Source organism: Amborella trichopoda, chromosome 11 (genome assembly GCF_054954075.1).
Source record: "Amborella trichopoda isolate Santa Cruz 75 chromosome 11, AtrichopodaSantaCruz75HAP2 v2.0, whole genome shotgun sequence".
Classification (NCBI taxonomy): domain Eukaryota; kingdom Viridiplantae; phylum Streptophyta; class Magnoliopsida; order Amborellales; family Amborellaceae; genus Amborella; species Amborella trichopoda.
The window spans coordinates 33,625,624-33,641,142 of NC_142346.1; the positions used below are offsets into that span (position 1 = coordinate 33,625,624).

The 15,519-nt window shown below is 38.7% G+C and overlaps 1 protein-coding gene across 2 annotated transcripts; it reads right to left on the bottom strand.

Moving 5' to 3' along the window:
- Positions 1–9,806: 9,806 nt before the first annotated feature.
- Positions 9,807–13,368, bottom strand: LOC18436658 (transcription factor TCP8). 2 transcript variants are annotated; one of them, XM_020668905.2, is made up of 2 exons: positions 11,521–13,368; positions 9,807–10,022 (listed from the first exon to the last, which is right to left on the bottom strand). In XM_020668905.2, exon 1 carries the CDS (start codon positions 13,119–13,121, stop codon positions 11,622–11,624), a length of 1,500 nt encoding a protein of 499 aa, XP_020524564.1. In that variant the 5' UTR covers positions 13,122–13,368; the 3' UTR covers positions 9,807–10,022; positions 11,521–11,621. The 2 variants fall into 2 exon arrangements, with proteins under 2 accessions (XP_020524564.1, XP_020524563.1); XM_020668904.2 differs by having other exon boundaries at positions 11,383–13,368.
- Between the last annotated feature and the right edge of the window lie 2,151 nt (positions 13,369–15,519).

Below are 15,519 nucleotides of genomic sequence, written 5' to 3' on the forward strand. Positions count from 1 at the left end.
GAGTATGTGCCTAGCAAACGATTGATATGGGTCATGGCTACCGATGAGTATAGAAGGGGGTCAAATGATCTTCGATTGACCTGAAACTATAGGAAGAGGGTTATTATGCCTCACACATGATTTCCCAAACTTCAGTCCATATGCATATAAAACTGTAATTAGAGTTAAGGTTTTCTCAAAGAACATCTTGTATGTATGCTATGTAAAGTTCGGTAAGTCAAAACTATACCCAAACACCTAGCAGCACTAAAAATACTCAAAGAATATTTGGCATGCTCTATAATGGTACGATTCATCCTCTCAGCAATTCCATTTAACTGATGTGTTTTAGGAACTGTCACTACCTAACAATATTATGCTCACTAACAAAATTATTAAATTCATCATAACAAAATTATTCCCCATCAGTTCTTGGACACTTGATTCTCTTCTATTTCAAATTGTTTGCCCATGCCTTATAGTATTTGCAACAACTAAAGGCATTTGATTTATTTTTTAGCATATAAATCCATACTTTTCTTAAAACTCATTAATAAAAATGACAAACTACGCATCACCCTATAAAGATAACATATGATTTCATGTGTGGGAATAAATAAATTCCCAAAAAGTCCTTATTTCTAGTGATGGATAAAGCAAATTGCAATTTATTGTGTGTTCAAAATAAACATAACCCATAAAAATGTAAATTAAAAGGTTTTAAACCAAAGAGAAATTTTTTTTTGAGAGATACCTTGAGTCCATGCTCACTTATATAACCCAAACGGGCACGCTATGACAGAGTCTAACTCTACAATATAAGCCTCTATGAAAATTGTCCGTCCAATAAGTTTATACAAATTACTTGTTAAGTGCTCTCTTTAAAATTTTAGAAATCTAGTACCACATGTAAACTTGAAACCTTGCTCATCAAAAATTTTCAATCATTGGAAACTCCTTTAGAGACATGGAATGTCTAATATTTAGGATTGTGCATGTTACTCCATTGAATATCTTGATTATTGCTTCTCCAACTCTCATATTTTACACGAGTCATTATTTCCCATATAAAGAATACCTCCATCACATGGTAGATATTTATATAACCAACCCCTAGGTAAAGTCATGCGAAAGGATATACCTTAAGTCAAGTAACTAATATTACAAAACTTCCTACATATCCATAAACAAAACTTCTCCATCTTTAGAAAACTAGCTTTCTTCTACTAGATCCTTAAGACTCAATTGAACAAGGCTTCTCATTAAAACTAGTTTTAGGGGCTCATTGATTTTCCTTTTTTGTCTCTTAAAATATTTGTTTATATGACCGAAATTTTTTATAGCTCCAACATTTCACTTTCCTATGCCCTCTCGACGTGGATTATCACTAACACGTTCTTTTAGTTCTTTCCATTGATCTCCTATGCAAGAAACACATTTCTAAGGATTCTTGACCAACATTCGCCTAGACACCTCGGTAAAAAGTGTCACAACAATAGAATTAAATTCAAGAGACTTTGTGCTATTGGGATTCATGATCATCCCATCCCATGTTTATAACATAAAATAAAGTAATAGGGTTCCCTTTTTTTTCTTCATCAATTTTCACATCTAGTGACATCAAGTTGCTAATCAGGGCACTAAATTTATTTAAGTGCCCTTGCAAAGAAGCACATTCCCTCAACTTGACATTATAAAGTTGTCAACAAAAAAAAAATTTATTAAGAAGAGATTTACCATTTTAAGTATTTTCGGCCTGCCGCATAAATTCTTTACCGATTTGTCTAAGGTGACATTGAATAAAATAGATTCATCTAAAGCCAAAAGAATATCTACCTTGGACAACTCACCAATCTCATCAAATTCCTCTTCATCCATCACTGTTGGCTTCCTTTCGTTTGCATTTATAACCACTACAAAACCGTCTTTCACCAACATCACATGTATCTTCAACTCCTAGTTTGACAAATTTGAACTATCAAGTTTTGGGATTTTGTATATGGTTAAACTTCTTCCAATCATTTTCAAATATCCACGATCCACTACAAACCTCATGCCCAACAAGAATATCAAACCTTGAGGCTCTAATGCCAACCGTAGAGAATGAATGCAAAGGTTTAGACAAAAATAAAGAGAGAAAAATACTACATAAAATTGAAGGAGAAAAACACAAATATTTATGTGGTTCGGCAATTGCCTACGTTCGCAAGGTAGCAAAATTCTCTTCCATAGATCATAAAAAATATCATGTAAGCATGAAAGAAACAAGAGCTTTCAAGTTCTCTCGGATAAAGGTTATTTCTTACATGCATTGACTTTCTTTCTCTATAAAATATCTTTTACAAAGAGGAAATCAAGAGATGGGAAAGGTTTCTATGCTTCCCTTGCAACATAGAAGTTCTATCCTCTTCCTATCATTCAGCCGTCCAATTTTGACCAAGAGAGCCACTCACCGTTTGATCTTAAATCCGACGTCTCAAAGTATTTTATTTTTAGTTTTTTTTATAAAAAATGTATGAATATAAAATTTAGTACGTGTCATCTTCTCATTGGGGCACACCAATAAAAAATGTTAAAAATAATTTTTTGATAAAATATAATGACCAAAATATCCCTTGAAACTTTCAGAGGTATTTTGATCATTTTATTTTATTTCAAATATTTTTTATATATTTTTTGCTAGTGCGAGTTTAAAAGAGGAATCAATTTCCAAAATTTGGTGTCAAAATAGTTTATAAACAAAAAATTAAAAATAAAATAGTATAGAGATGTGATATTGTGATTGGGGCAATCTTAGCCCTCCATTCAGAATGGATGGTTGGATAAAGGGAAGAATAGAACTTCTATGCTGCAGGGGAAGTATAGAAAGCTTGTCCTTAAGAGATACCTCCTAACCAATAATATTTGCTTTTCCACAAAATATGTATTTTGCCTCAACCTAATCACGTGATTTCCAAACCCAAAAGAATTCATGCCCCACAATACTAAGGAAAACCATAATTGAGGAAACATGGCTTCACCATATAAAAAGGAAAAGTTATATTATTGAAATAAGGTGCACCTCAAAAATCCTATAGAAGAGAGTCCATGATGTTGTAGAACTCTCTAATTGATCATCTCGACCTTGAGATGTATTTACATAAAAAAAAGAAGAAATTGGGTCAAAAAAATAGTGCATATTGTAACAAGTTATCTGGATCATCTATTTTCAAGATTTTCAAGTGTTTTTTCATTTGTTTGATCATTACCATTTTTGAAGTTTTAAATTTTATAAATATAGATAAAATAGATTTTAAAGTTATCATAAACAAATTTTAGAAATGCACCTTAATTTTATAGTACACCTTTCTAAACAAATTTTAGAAATGCACTTTAATTATACAGTACACCTTTCTAAACACAAAGGTGCACTGATAGGTGGAATTACAAAGGTGCACTTATTAGTGGAATTACAAAGAAAGTTGTTTAACCCATTTTTTTAAAAAAATTTCAAAATTGCCTTTTGGTCGAGCAGAATTTTGAAATCTTTCTTTTTTGTTTTTTTAGTAGGGGAGAGCCCCAAGCTTTGAGGCATTGCCCTACTAATAAGATAACTAAAAAAATTTAAAAAAAATCAAAATATGAGATGCTCCATAGGCAATTTTAGAAAAAATAAAAAAATGAATTGACCGACTTTGTTTTGTAATTTCTGTATATAAGTGGAACATTTTTTATTTTACCTAAAATTTTAGGATCCCAATGTAAATCAAGAAAAGTTTCTATACTTCCTCTACAACATAGAATATCTATGCTTCCCCTACCATCTAGCCATCCATTTTTTATCAAGAGAGCCACTCACCGTTTGATCTTAGATCCAACGTCTCAAAGTATTTTATTTTTAATTTTTTTATACAAATTGTATGAATATGAAATTTGGTACGTGCCATCTTCTCATTGGGGCGTACCTATAAAAAATATTAAAAATAAATTTTTGATAAAATATAATGATCAAAATACCCCTTGAAAATTTCAGAAGTATTTTGGTTATTTTATTTTATTGAAAATAATTTGTTAATATTTTCACTAATGCAAGTTTAATAGAGAATTGGACATCTAAAATTTCATGTCAAAGTAGTTTATAGAAAAAAATAAAAGAAAAATAATGTAAGGACGTTAGATTGCGATTGGGGCAATCTCAACCCTCCATTCAGAATGGACGGTTCACAATCTTAACCCTCCATTCAGAATGGACGGTTGGATAAGGGGAAGTATATAAGTTGGATAAGAGGAAGTATGTAAGTTGAATGGACGGTAGGAAAAGGAGAAATATACAAAATGAATGGACCGTTGGATAAAAGGAAGTATATAAGTTTTATGGTGTAGGAGAAAGCTTGCCCATTAAAAGCTCCGTTTTTCTTTGGAAATAGTACCATCGTGTCAAAGGCTGTGCACATTCCTCGTGATTATCGCAGCATCTAATCTCTCTCTTACGGCTGGACGCAATACTTATTGGCGAGAATGGATGCGACTTGTTTTAAGCGAAAAGATATCTCACTCCTGCAGGCTTATATTAACCATTTACTCCTTTGGACAAATTAAATGTTTGGGATATTTTTTAGATTTTAATTTTTGAGGTTGTCATCTCTACATCTATAGAATAATCTCAGGAAAAAATATTTGATAAGTGAACTCTCTATGTACTAGAAAAAACTAACACTTTGAAATTGAATAGATACCGTCCAATTTTTAAATGGCTGTATTTAACAATCACAAAATTCAAAATTTAATTTTCCTTTAAAAATAATTATCTCGCAATTTTTAGTTGGTTTCTAAACTAAAATAATCAATTTGGCTAGGTGTTTTGACCGAGTGACTGTATATGCACAACAAGCTCCTGCGGGAGTATAGTATATATGCTGTTAGTTTAACTGATCAGGCAAAAGTGCGATGTATGCGTGTATCCCTATATAAAATCCTCCTCGAGAATAATACGAAGTTAGAAGTTGACCGCTAAGAGTTGTACCTTGAGGCGGGTACCCTACTTGGAGGGGTGGCAACCTGCAAGGGAACGGCCTAACCCGGTCCTAAAAAAATTCGGCCTGAGGGTAGAACTGACCTAGACCAGGGCCAATGCTGGCCTGGACCCGTCCCTTTTTCTTTGTGTTTTACCCAGTATTGGAAAAATTGAACCGGAAGCAATTCAACCGGCATGGCCGGTTCAACCGTTCTAACTGGAAAAGTCTCGGATGGTCAAAAAATTGTTAAAAAAATAAAAAAAATACAATTTTTTACTAAAATATGAAAAAGATATTTAAAGAATGATTAAACAAAGTACATCCAAATGAAGTTGAAAAATTAATGAAAAAAGAATTTTAAATAATCAATTTGTGTCTAGAAGTATTTTTAATTTTTTTTAAAAACGATGGAAAAATATAAAAATAAATATTAATGACCAAAAAAATTTCTAATATTTGCTATAACAATGAAAAACATTAAAAATACATTACAAATAAAATCTCTTATTTTTTGAGATTTTATATATTATTTTTGTAAAATACTCGGCCGGTTACCAAAACCAGGCGAAATCAAAACCGGCTAGTGGTTGGTTCCGATCTAATCGAGCGGTAACTGATTAGATCTAGCGATTTTTCCTACAATGTTTTTAACTTTTCTTTTTTTTTGACCTGGTCCGGCCCTGATAGGCTAGGGCCAACTTTTTTGCCTAGTTAGAGCCGGGCCAGGGTTGGCCTGGTTAGGGCGGGGCCACGATTGGCCCGCCAAGGCCTTGCTTGTTGCCGGCCTACCTGCTTGACCAAAGAAATATATGGCCCCTACACATATTTTAAAGAATAGACTCGGTGCAAATAGCATAGTACAAATCCGTAGGACATGGGCCCCTACAACTCGCGTTTGCCCCGGATGCTCACTGCCACGCTCCCCCACCAGATTAATCCTACAATTACGTGGACATACGAGGCCCACTCAACACTCCCAAAGTTCTCATCTTTGCAGTGCTTAGAGGGAGAGTTTAAGGGCTACAGAAGCATTGACCGAAGAATCTGCACCAACCGTTTCTGAGTAAAGGATGGATCTGAACCGTCCAATAAATGGAAGAGAAGTACGGACCCACAACGTTTGTGATACGTCTGAGAAAAATCCCTAAGATTACGTAGAAAAGGGTTAAGAAACAATCAAAAGGAATCTTTTTAAGCAGGGGAGGGGGGAGGCAGGCCCTGACCAAAAGGTCACTTCCGACCAATGCCTACCCAGATCCACGTGTACGGCTGCGATCAGGTACACAGGCATAGCCCACGTGCAAAAGTGGACCTTTTCTTCCTCATTACCCCTAGGAAGCCAGGCGGGAAATTACTCAAATTGTAATAACTTCAAAAAGGGAAAAGTAAAAGGAAAATGGTTTGATAGGGCGGCCCTATCAAACTAAGTGAAGCCTCACCTAATAATGCATTGAATACTGGAATTCATCATCTCGGCTTAAACATTATGGGTTAAACTCTAAAATTAGTGTATATTGCAACAGATTATTTAAACCACCTATTTCACCCTAAGTGTTCAATGATCCACAAGATTTGTATCATTTTTTTAGTTTCAAATTTAATTTTTGGTGTTAAAAATCGATTCTAGTGGCATCATGGAGATTTCTATTGCCAAAAGTGCTTTCCAATCGACAATTTGATTTGAGGCTTTATTTTTGTTTTTTTCCATAAAGCATAGGCGTATAAAAACATCATCAAGAAAAAAAAAAAGGAATTGGAAAATCCTTCAAAAAGGAAAATATTTTAATAGGGATGCAGCCCTATCATCAAAATAAGTAGAATGTCCCCTCAAAACTCACCAAATTTTGTAGTTCTGATGTTAGAAAACCTTTAAATCACTCATCTCAGCCTTGACTATTTGGTTGTGGAAAAAAAATTAAGATTTCAAGTCCTCAAAATAGGGTATAATGCATTATCTAAACCATTCATTTTTCCCTAAAAATAATTGTTCATGGATCCACAAGATCTGTAACATTTTTTTCGCTTCAAATTTCATAGCCAATGTTGGAAATTGATTTTAGAACCACCATGGAGATTTTCAAAGCTCAATGGAGGATTTGAAGTGAGGCTTTACTTTGCTTCCATAAAGCCTAGGCCTTATCGAAACTTCCTCCAATTTATAAAGGGTGTAGTTTGTATAGAGCCTAGGCTCCAAACAATCAAATTACAGCCTACCTTCAAACAATGTCGAAAAATGTGGTTTCAATATTGAAAATCTTTGTGGAAGCCTTAAAATATATTTCCATCTTTATTTATAAAGTTTAAAGCTTAAAAAAAAGTGTAAATCGATAGATCTATGAAAACTTGAAATTTTTGAAAACTGACGGTCCAAAAATGAGGTACAAAATACACTATTTTTAGAATGTGAAATCCATTTTTTTCTCATGTCCATGCATCTTGATGTTGAGATGATCAATTTGAGGATATTTGAGCATCAAAACAACCTCTTCTAATGAAATTTGATTGTTTAGTGCCTTGGCTCTATGTTAACTCTTTCTATTTATAAATGAAGGTGTCTAAAGACTATTCAAACTATAACTCATCTTTAGGAAAGGGGCTGGGGTCGTGGTGGTAGCATCCCCACACCCAGTTACCATATCCTGGTGTCCATTCTTCTCGCTGATATCTCCAATTAACATCTTTTCAAAATGTAACTCCCGAATCTAATGAAAAAACGGGTAGGGGCCTGTCTTCCTCGCTAAATTACCCAAAAAACAAAAAAAAAACTATTACTCATCTTCTCCAACATCGTGAAAATATACTTATATTCCTCATTGTCAAAAGAGAGTATAGTGTGGTACTGCCTTCCATTGTCAAAATAGACTGTCCGTCTATTTCTTATCATATACGGTAATAGATAATAGTGAATGGCTAGGCTTTGGTGTTTGTCGCAAATTCCGCACTATATTTTTAATGAGCATTTGAAGAATTATTAATTGAAATTGGAATCACTTAATTCAGTTCGGGATTAGCAAGTGGGATATTCTTATTTGGAAAAACCCAGAATCCCTTTACGAATTATTTTAATTGCTCTATAATGTAAAGCTTCATCTGACTCGAGAACCCCCCGAGTGAGACTATATAGCCCTTTTGATGAAATGAATAATATGCTCCCTAAGGGATGGCTATCTCCACTAAAGGGATGCTTTAAATTAACTTTTTGATGGGAGTTCTTTTGGTAACCCAAGTGAAGCGTGTATCCGAGGAGCTGTATGAAATTGGAATGAGTTAATTTTGTTTGGTTATGCAGGCCCGATCGGTTTGGTAACAACCAACCATGCTGAATTCAATGCCCTCTTTCATGGTCTTAAATTTTTTAGACAAAAAAATATGGGTTCTATCTGCATGGTAGAAGGGGATTCGTTAAATACTATCAAATGATGTAATACTGAGCAACGAGTCCCTTCGGAGCTTCGTTCTATTTGCTGCCAGGTGATGGATATGATCGATGTGTTGACTGTCCATCCACCATATTTATAGGCAGGCTGATAGTGTAGCAAATGCCCTAGCCAAGAGAGGAGTTACTCTTTCTTTGATTTTAATTACGGATGATGTAAATCTCTTGTAATTTTTTAGCAATAAAATTTTATAACTTTTGTCAAAAAAAAAAATTGATCTCTCAAAGAGACCTAATCCAAATCCCTAACTTCTAACGAGTACTCAGTGTTCATAAAAAGGTTAATTTTGTTTGAGGTGAGGCTTTATTTTCTTTTCGTAAAGTCTAGGCCTCAAAGAAACCTCATCCTATCTATAATATCAACCCATATTATAAGTTACAGTCAAATAATATAGTCAAATATTGGCGATCCTGAGTTTTATTTTGTCGTTACATATGAGCAGAATGGCCAACATAATCCTTTGTTGATATATGAAACAATTTAGATCATTTTTTTTATAATTTCTTTAAATATCGCTCTTTACATCAATTATAAGGCCATTATTCTAGGGAAAATATTAATAAAGAAAAAATGGGACAGCTGTTATAATGTATCTTGTATTAAGTCTTATCACTGATGTTTTTCAAAAATTTACACCGTTAGATTTTTTTCAAGTAAAATTTGTCAATATACCCCGTAGGGAAGTATTACTTTTCCTAATTGCAACTATTCCAACTCAAAGCCATTTCTTTTTTTAAGGGTATATTGAAATTAAATCCGAAAATAGGGTAAAGTTTTCAATTGTTCATGTCTTGTGAGTAATTGTATAGATTTTCCTTTTTAAAATAATGAATTATTATTCTGGTTTCCTGGTTTAAACCAGGATATATCGAATAATACCATTATATAAGAACCTGTGCCTTAGCGCTCTTCAGATTCATACCCATGTTTTCAAAAAAAGAAAAACGATTCAAAGAATTAATATTTATATATAATAGCAGAACATTTTAAAGCATATCTTTTTTTAGCATGTTTGAAAAGCCTATAGCCACAAGTGTTTATTCGTTAGTTTTGCTTAAATATAGCCAATACAAATAGTTTTAATGAAATGAAAATGAGTAATATAAATGAAACCTCTGAGATATATCAAGTCACTTGCTAAATTAAATTGAAATATAAATCCCGCCAATACATACAGCTTTAAGAGAATGCACTTTTCACCTAAATTTACATTTTTCCCATAATTTCAGTAGTTTTTAATTCCCTGTACTTTATTTTGATAAAATCTTCCGATTGGATTGTCTCTCATTTCCTTGCATTTTTCCAACTCAAACTCCAAAATAAATTCAAAAAAATATGTTTAATAACAAATAAGCTTGTATCCATCTTCTCAGAGGAGAAACGACAGATATATAAATGTGCAAAAATAATGTTATAATATATCACCATTTCATCACAAAAATAGTGTATATATAATATGAGAACATCCACATGTAACTCCATATAAAACTAAGGAAAAGGAGGGAGAAAAAAAATGTCTTTCTACCTGGAAGGCTGCAATCACTACCTATATTCTCATTCTTTTCGCCCCGCATGAGCTGCAACTCCACTCCTCATCAGACACACGCCCCAGCTGCACAATATGAACAAAAAAAATACATGTAGAGAGAGAGAGAAGAGGAGAGAGAAAGAGAGAGGGAGAGGAATTTCCTTTTGAAAAATAACCTTTTGCTTCCCTTTAAAAAAAAGGAAAACAGTTGTTCCGTTATACCCTATGCAACAGGCATGGGAACTCAAAACTCTTGTTTTCTTTAACCATTTTGTCAACCAAATTTAAAACTCTCAAAATTAACCAACAGAAAGATAAGCAAAACCCTACATTTACCAAAAAAAAAAAGTAAAAGAAACTGAAGGCTCCCCATGCACAAGTAGAGAGAAGAAGCAAATCCCAAGAAAACCCACCACACATAATCATGGGAAAAGGGCGTTTTTCGTTCGCCACTAATTAATGGTGCAAAAAACAGAGCCTTTCTCATCAATCTCATTCATACAATGATTTAAATGTCTATTATCTAACCAACAAAATAATGAATGTTCAAGTCGTACAAGGAATTGAATGGAGTTGCAGGTGCAAGGCTTTAAGAATGGGCTGCTAACATTATGGTCGGGGAATTGAAGAAAATCAGAAGGAAAGACTTTTAATAATATTAAGGCTTTTGATTTGATAACTGTGTTGTGTTTCTCTCTCTTCCCGTCTTCGGTTCTTGAGAGTTGAGATCACCCATGACCGACAGGCTCAGAAATCAGAGCAACGGTTGCTTCTCAAAATCGAATTGGGGCAAAGACCAGTGATTAAATTTAAGGGTTTTTTTTGCACAAACTCCAAGTTTCTTAAGAAAAGCAATGTAATACAGGAAATAGAAGCAGTTACCAGCTGGTGATAACAGTAACAGTCTCGGGGGTCTCTCTCTCTAGAAATTGGGATTTTTTTAAGAGAGAGAAAGTAAATCATCCAAGAAGAATGCTGGTTTTGGTCCCAACATAACAGACATTTTTCAGAAGAAAGTTAGTAAATTGGGTCGGTACCAAGTGAGTGGAGTTTCTAATAATAGGATGAGTGCTGAGCTTCTTTTCCTGCACAATTGCTAGTATACTCAGAAGAGAATTAATGCTTCCATGCACCTGCAACTCTAGAGAGAGAGAGAGAGGAGAGAGGGACGAGATAGAGATACCAGGGTTCTTCAATGGAGGTTGAAGCACTGGGCATGGATTGTTCCTCAAATCGCACAACAGGTTATTGGGTTCTCCTCATACAAACAAAGAATTAATACTACACAAAAAACAAATTCCCTATACAATCTGTGTCTGTCTGTCCCCATGGTCCTTTGGACCAAACAAATAATAATAAAACTTTGAAGTGCCCTGAAACTAGCCCAAGAGACTGAATCAACGCCATTAATTCTCTTTCACTTTCTCTTTTTTTTTTCTTATACCTGAGGAATTAGACTGTGGGACTGTAGGCTCTCAATCCTGCTGCATCTCAAGAATTGCAATGGCATCCATCCAAAACACCGAAATCCAAAGCGGAAGAAGAAAGAGGACTGAGAAAAAAACACCCAATCGAAACTCACAAGGAGAAAACTGGAAAGCCCATCTTGCTCTTGCTGCTAGAGAAAGGGAAGTGAAAGATATTGGGGGCGAAGTCACTGTGTGGAGAGATGGTCGATTTCGACTACTGTGAACTCGTCTGGTGGTCATCTCCACTGTCGGCCCCTTGTTGTTGCTGCTGCTGCTGCTGCTGCTGGTGGTGGCGCACCTGCTCCATGGCCTGCTGCGCCGTCTGTTGCTGCCCCCCCTGTTGTTGCTCACTGCCGACCGAACCCCGATTGTATGCATTCAGGGCCGCCAGCATCCCGAGATTCGTATCCGAGATCCCAAGACCCAAATTGTGCGACCCCGGCGGCCCCAACATTGAGCCCAAGGGCACATGACCCACTCTCTCCAGCCCCGCAAGTCCTCCTGATATATTAATTCTCGGCATAAAATGTAAGGGTGCTTGTATGGTGTTACCGCTTTGCAATGAGCCCGAGCCTCCGAGGTGGATCGATGTGCCCGCCGGCACCCTGTACATTGTGCTCGGGCCCGCCGCCGAGGGTGGGAATGTCCAGATGGGCTCTGAGGGCCCGGCAGCTGCCATCACCCCAGGGCTGCTCGCACCCGCACTTACTGGCAGCATCCAGAAGGCCCCGGGGCTGCTTGACAGCCCTGCAGCCGGAGCAGCAGCTACTGCCCACATAGCTGCTGCCGGCATCACCGGCCTCGCTGCCTCCGGCGGAGGCCGTTGCTGCTGCGATTGCATGCCCCTTAATGGCTTTGCTGCCTCCGCCCCATCATCCTTGAACAAGTCCTCTCGGAACCTCTTGCGGACATAATTCTCCCCTGGGTCACCCCCCATCGGCTCCCCCGTGAGGTGGTCTCCTCCTGCAGCAGCGGCAGCCAACAGGTTGTCATGCTGGAAGCCAAGGATTGACTGCTCGTGCACCGCACGGGCTGCGTCCTCTGCGCGCTCCCAGTCAGGCCGTGCTGAGGCATGATGTTGGATCCCAAGGAAGGAGTGGTGATGTGGGGCGGCCTTCGATGCACCGGACATGGCCGAGCTCCCTCCGCTCCTCAAAGAGACGTTCAGGGTTGAGAAGTTAGCAGGGATTGTTCCAGTGCCCGTGGCTGCTATGATCGCAGGCTCCGCCTGTTGCAGGAGCCACTCGATCGTCTCACCATCCGACTTGTGCCCTAGCTCCCGAGTGAGCTGAAAAACCCTGGCCGCACATGTAGCAGGCATGCGTATGCGGCGGCCCCTGCCATCGACCTTCGTGTGTCGGTCCTTGGATGAGCGTTTCGCGACTAGCTTCTTCGATGGATCTTGGATTGGGACTATGGCGCCAGGGTTGGAGCCCTCTGGCTTAGTGGGCTCAGGTTTCGTGGACATGGCGAGCTCGACATGGGTGGAGGAGGGACCTATGGAGCCCATAAAGGGACCAGGAATCTCTTTGGCGGAGGGCTCACCCCGGTACCCTACAACGAGGCCGCGGCCATCAAAGGCCACCATCTGTTGCTGTTGCTGTTGCTGTTGCTGTTGCTGCTGCTGAGAAGATGAGGGCGTAGACGAAGAAGGGCCTCCTCCTCCTCCTCCTTCTGAATTGGTCTTGGACCTGACATGATCACCTTGTTCCATAGTTAAAAGAGCCCCCACCTAAGCATCAAGCCCCCCACTTTGGTTTCTCTCTCCTTTCACCTACCAGGATCCCGTGATCTTCTCTTCCTTGAGGGGCCTGAAACATAGGCAATCGGGTGTGCAGAGAGGGCTAGAGAGATGAAAAAAGAGTGGGGTAGAGAGAGATGCGTCAGGTAGAGAGAGACAGGGGGAGGGGAATGGGAGGGAGATAGAAAGAAGGGGATTAGCCCTCCGGGGAGGGTAATCCAGGAGAGAGAGGACCTCTCTAAGGAGATGAAGGGCACACTCTAGAGAGAGAAAGGGGCACACTCTAGAGAGAGAGAGAGAGAGGGGGGTGCTGGCGGCGGAGCTGAGATTGACCAAGGTCTGTAGGCCTAAAACCCTAAGGACCTAAACCTAAGGGACCCCTCCTCAAACCTAGAGAGAGAGAGAGACCTCAGCTTAGAGAGAGAGAGCGAGAGGAGCTTTTTGGTCCAACTTGTGGGGGCCTGGAAAAGCAGCAGTAGCCCACTCGTGGGGCCTCGTATGGAATGTTAAATGGGCGGGCTCCCCACCTCTCCACCCCTTCGAGTTTCTCTCTCTACCATAAACACAACCCGGTTTTTCTCTCTCCCCCCTTTCCCTCTCTTCTCTACCTTTGATAATGATAAAGAGGATGATCCTGGTTCAAGCTCAAATTATTTTGAACCACCCGTTCCAACCCATTTATCTCCTTTCTCTCTCCTCTTTCTCTTTCTCTTTCTGCCGCAGCTACAGAACAGACAACAGCTTAGCAGTCCCAGACAAAAACCCCCATTCAAACTCCAAAGAAAAAAAACCTGCAAAAACCAAGTATTAATGGCGTACTTTCTCCCATATTTACCAATCTCTCTCTCTTCCTCTAAAAACCACCTCGCCTTCCCCTTCCTTCTTTTATGGCATCCGCCCACGTAAAAGTAAAATCCTCTATCTCTCTCTCTTGAGCCTTAGTACTTACAAAAGGTCTAAAAAGTAATGGGAAAAAAAATGAACCAAATGTATGAAAGAGCCGCCGTTCAAGTCCAAACAGCCGACTCAGTTAAACAGTCCCTTTTTATGCCCAACTCCTCCGGTTTTATGCTCCTAGAGAGAGAAAAATAAAGAGAGAATCCATGCTTCTAGAGAGAGAATCCATAGCGTTTTGAGAGAGAATAAGGGATGAGCCTCATTACTTGGGTAATTAGAGCGAGTGACACTGTTAGAGAGGGGGGGGGAAGTGAGAGGGTAAAATGGGTAATAATGGTGGGTTATTTGGGGCAGGAGCGGGCAGACAGTGCAGGTGAGCGTCAGATAAGCATCTAATGCAGGGACAGCTCATCCCAACACACACTAAAATATAAAAAACATTCATTTAATAATTCAATGCTCCATCGGCCAGTCAACTCCACCTTGCCCCACTTTCCCCTTTTAAAATGCCCCACAAAAACGCCCTCTTACCTTTATGCCCCATCACTCTCTCTCCTCCAAACATATCCATCCCTTCCTTTTTCGCCTACCAATGGGCCGGTCCGGCCCAACTCATTTCCTCCAAAGACCAGCTGTCAATCACCCGTGCCGGGCCAATCCCTTTTCCTCTAAAGAAGTGGCACTTAATGGCTCGGGCCAGACCTAGCCCTATTCCTCTACAGACCAGCTCCGGCACTATCAGGGTTGGGCTGGGCCATGCTGGGATAAATTATAAAAAATAAAATAAAATAACAAAAAATAAAGGTCAGGCTGTCTGTGTCTTGGCCTGGCGCAAGCCGAACTGTCGGGCCATATTGTTGTAGCCTAGGCTTTTAATTTTATTAGAGTGGGACCCGATGAACGGGCCCATTACGACCTTTACTTTTTTTTATCCATTCATGCGAGACAGGGATGCAAAGTGTAGAGAGGGAGAGCAATAGGCATTAGAAAAGAACACGGAAAATTTCTCTGGAATCAAAAGAATGTGTGTTCAAAATTCCACCAGCTACTACATCGTTGAGCGAGGATCTAGGAATAACCCCTCCACTCATTCTCTCTCTTCTCTCTCTTCTTCTTCTCAAACGTTTCGCCGAAGCAACTTCAAACTTTTCAATCGGGAGGAGAGAGAGAGAGAGAGAGAGAGAGAGGGGAGTAAATAATGACTTTTGAAAAGTAAATCATACAGTTCTAGAGAGAGAAAGCCAATGAGTTGTAGAGAGAGAAAGCTGAGTTTCGAGTATAGGTGCAAAGGGGGCATTGGAAGAAGGATGAATAATGACTTTCTAGAGATAGAGAAGAGAGGGGGGGAATTTTGTAACTTTTGTTTCACTCTCAGCTCGCCAAAGACCGTATACTCACTGCTGATACATCACTCTCTTGTTGGGTTCTCCATATCGGGATTCCTGATAACGACCCCTCCCACTCTTTCTCCTCA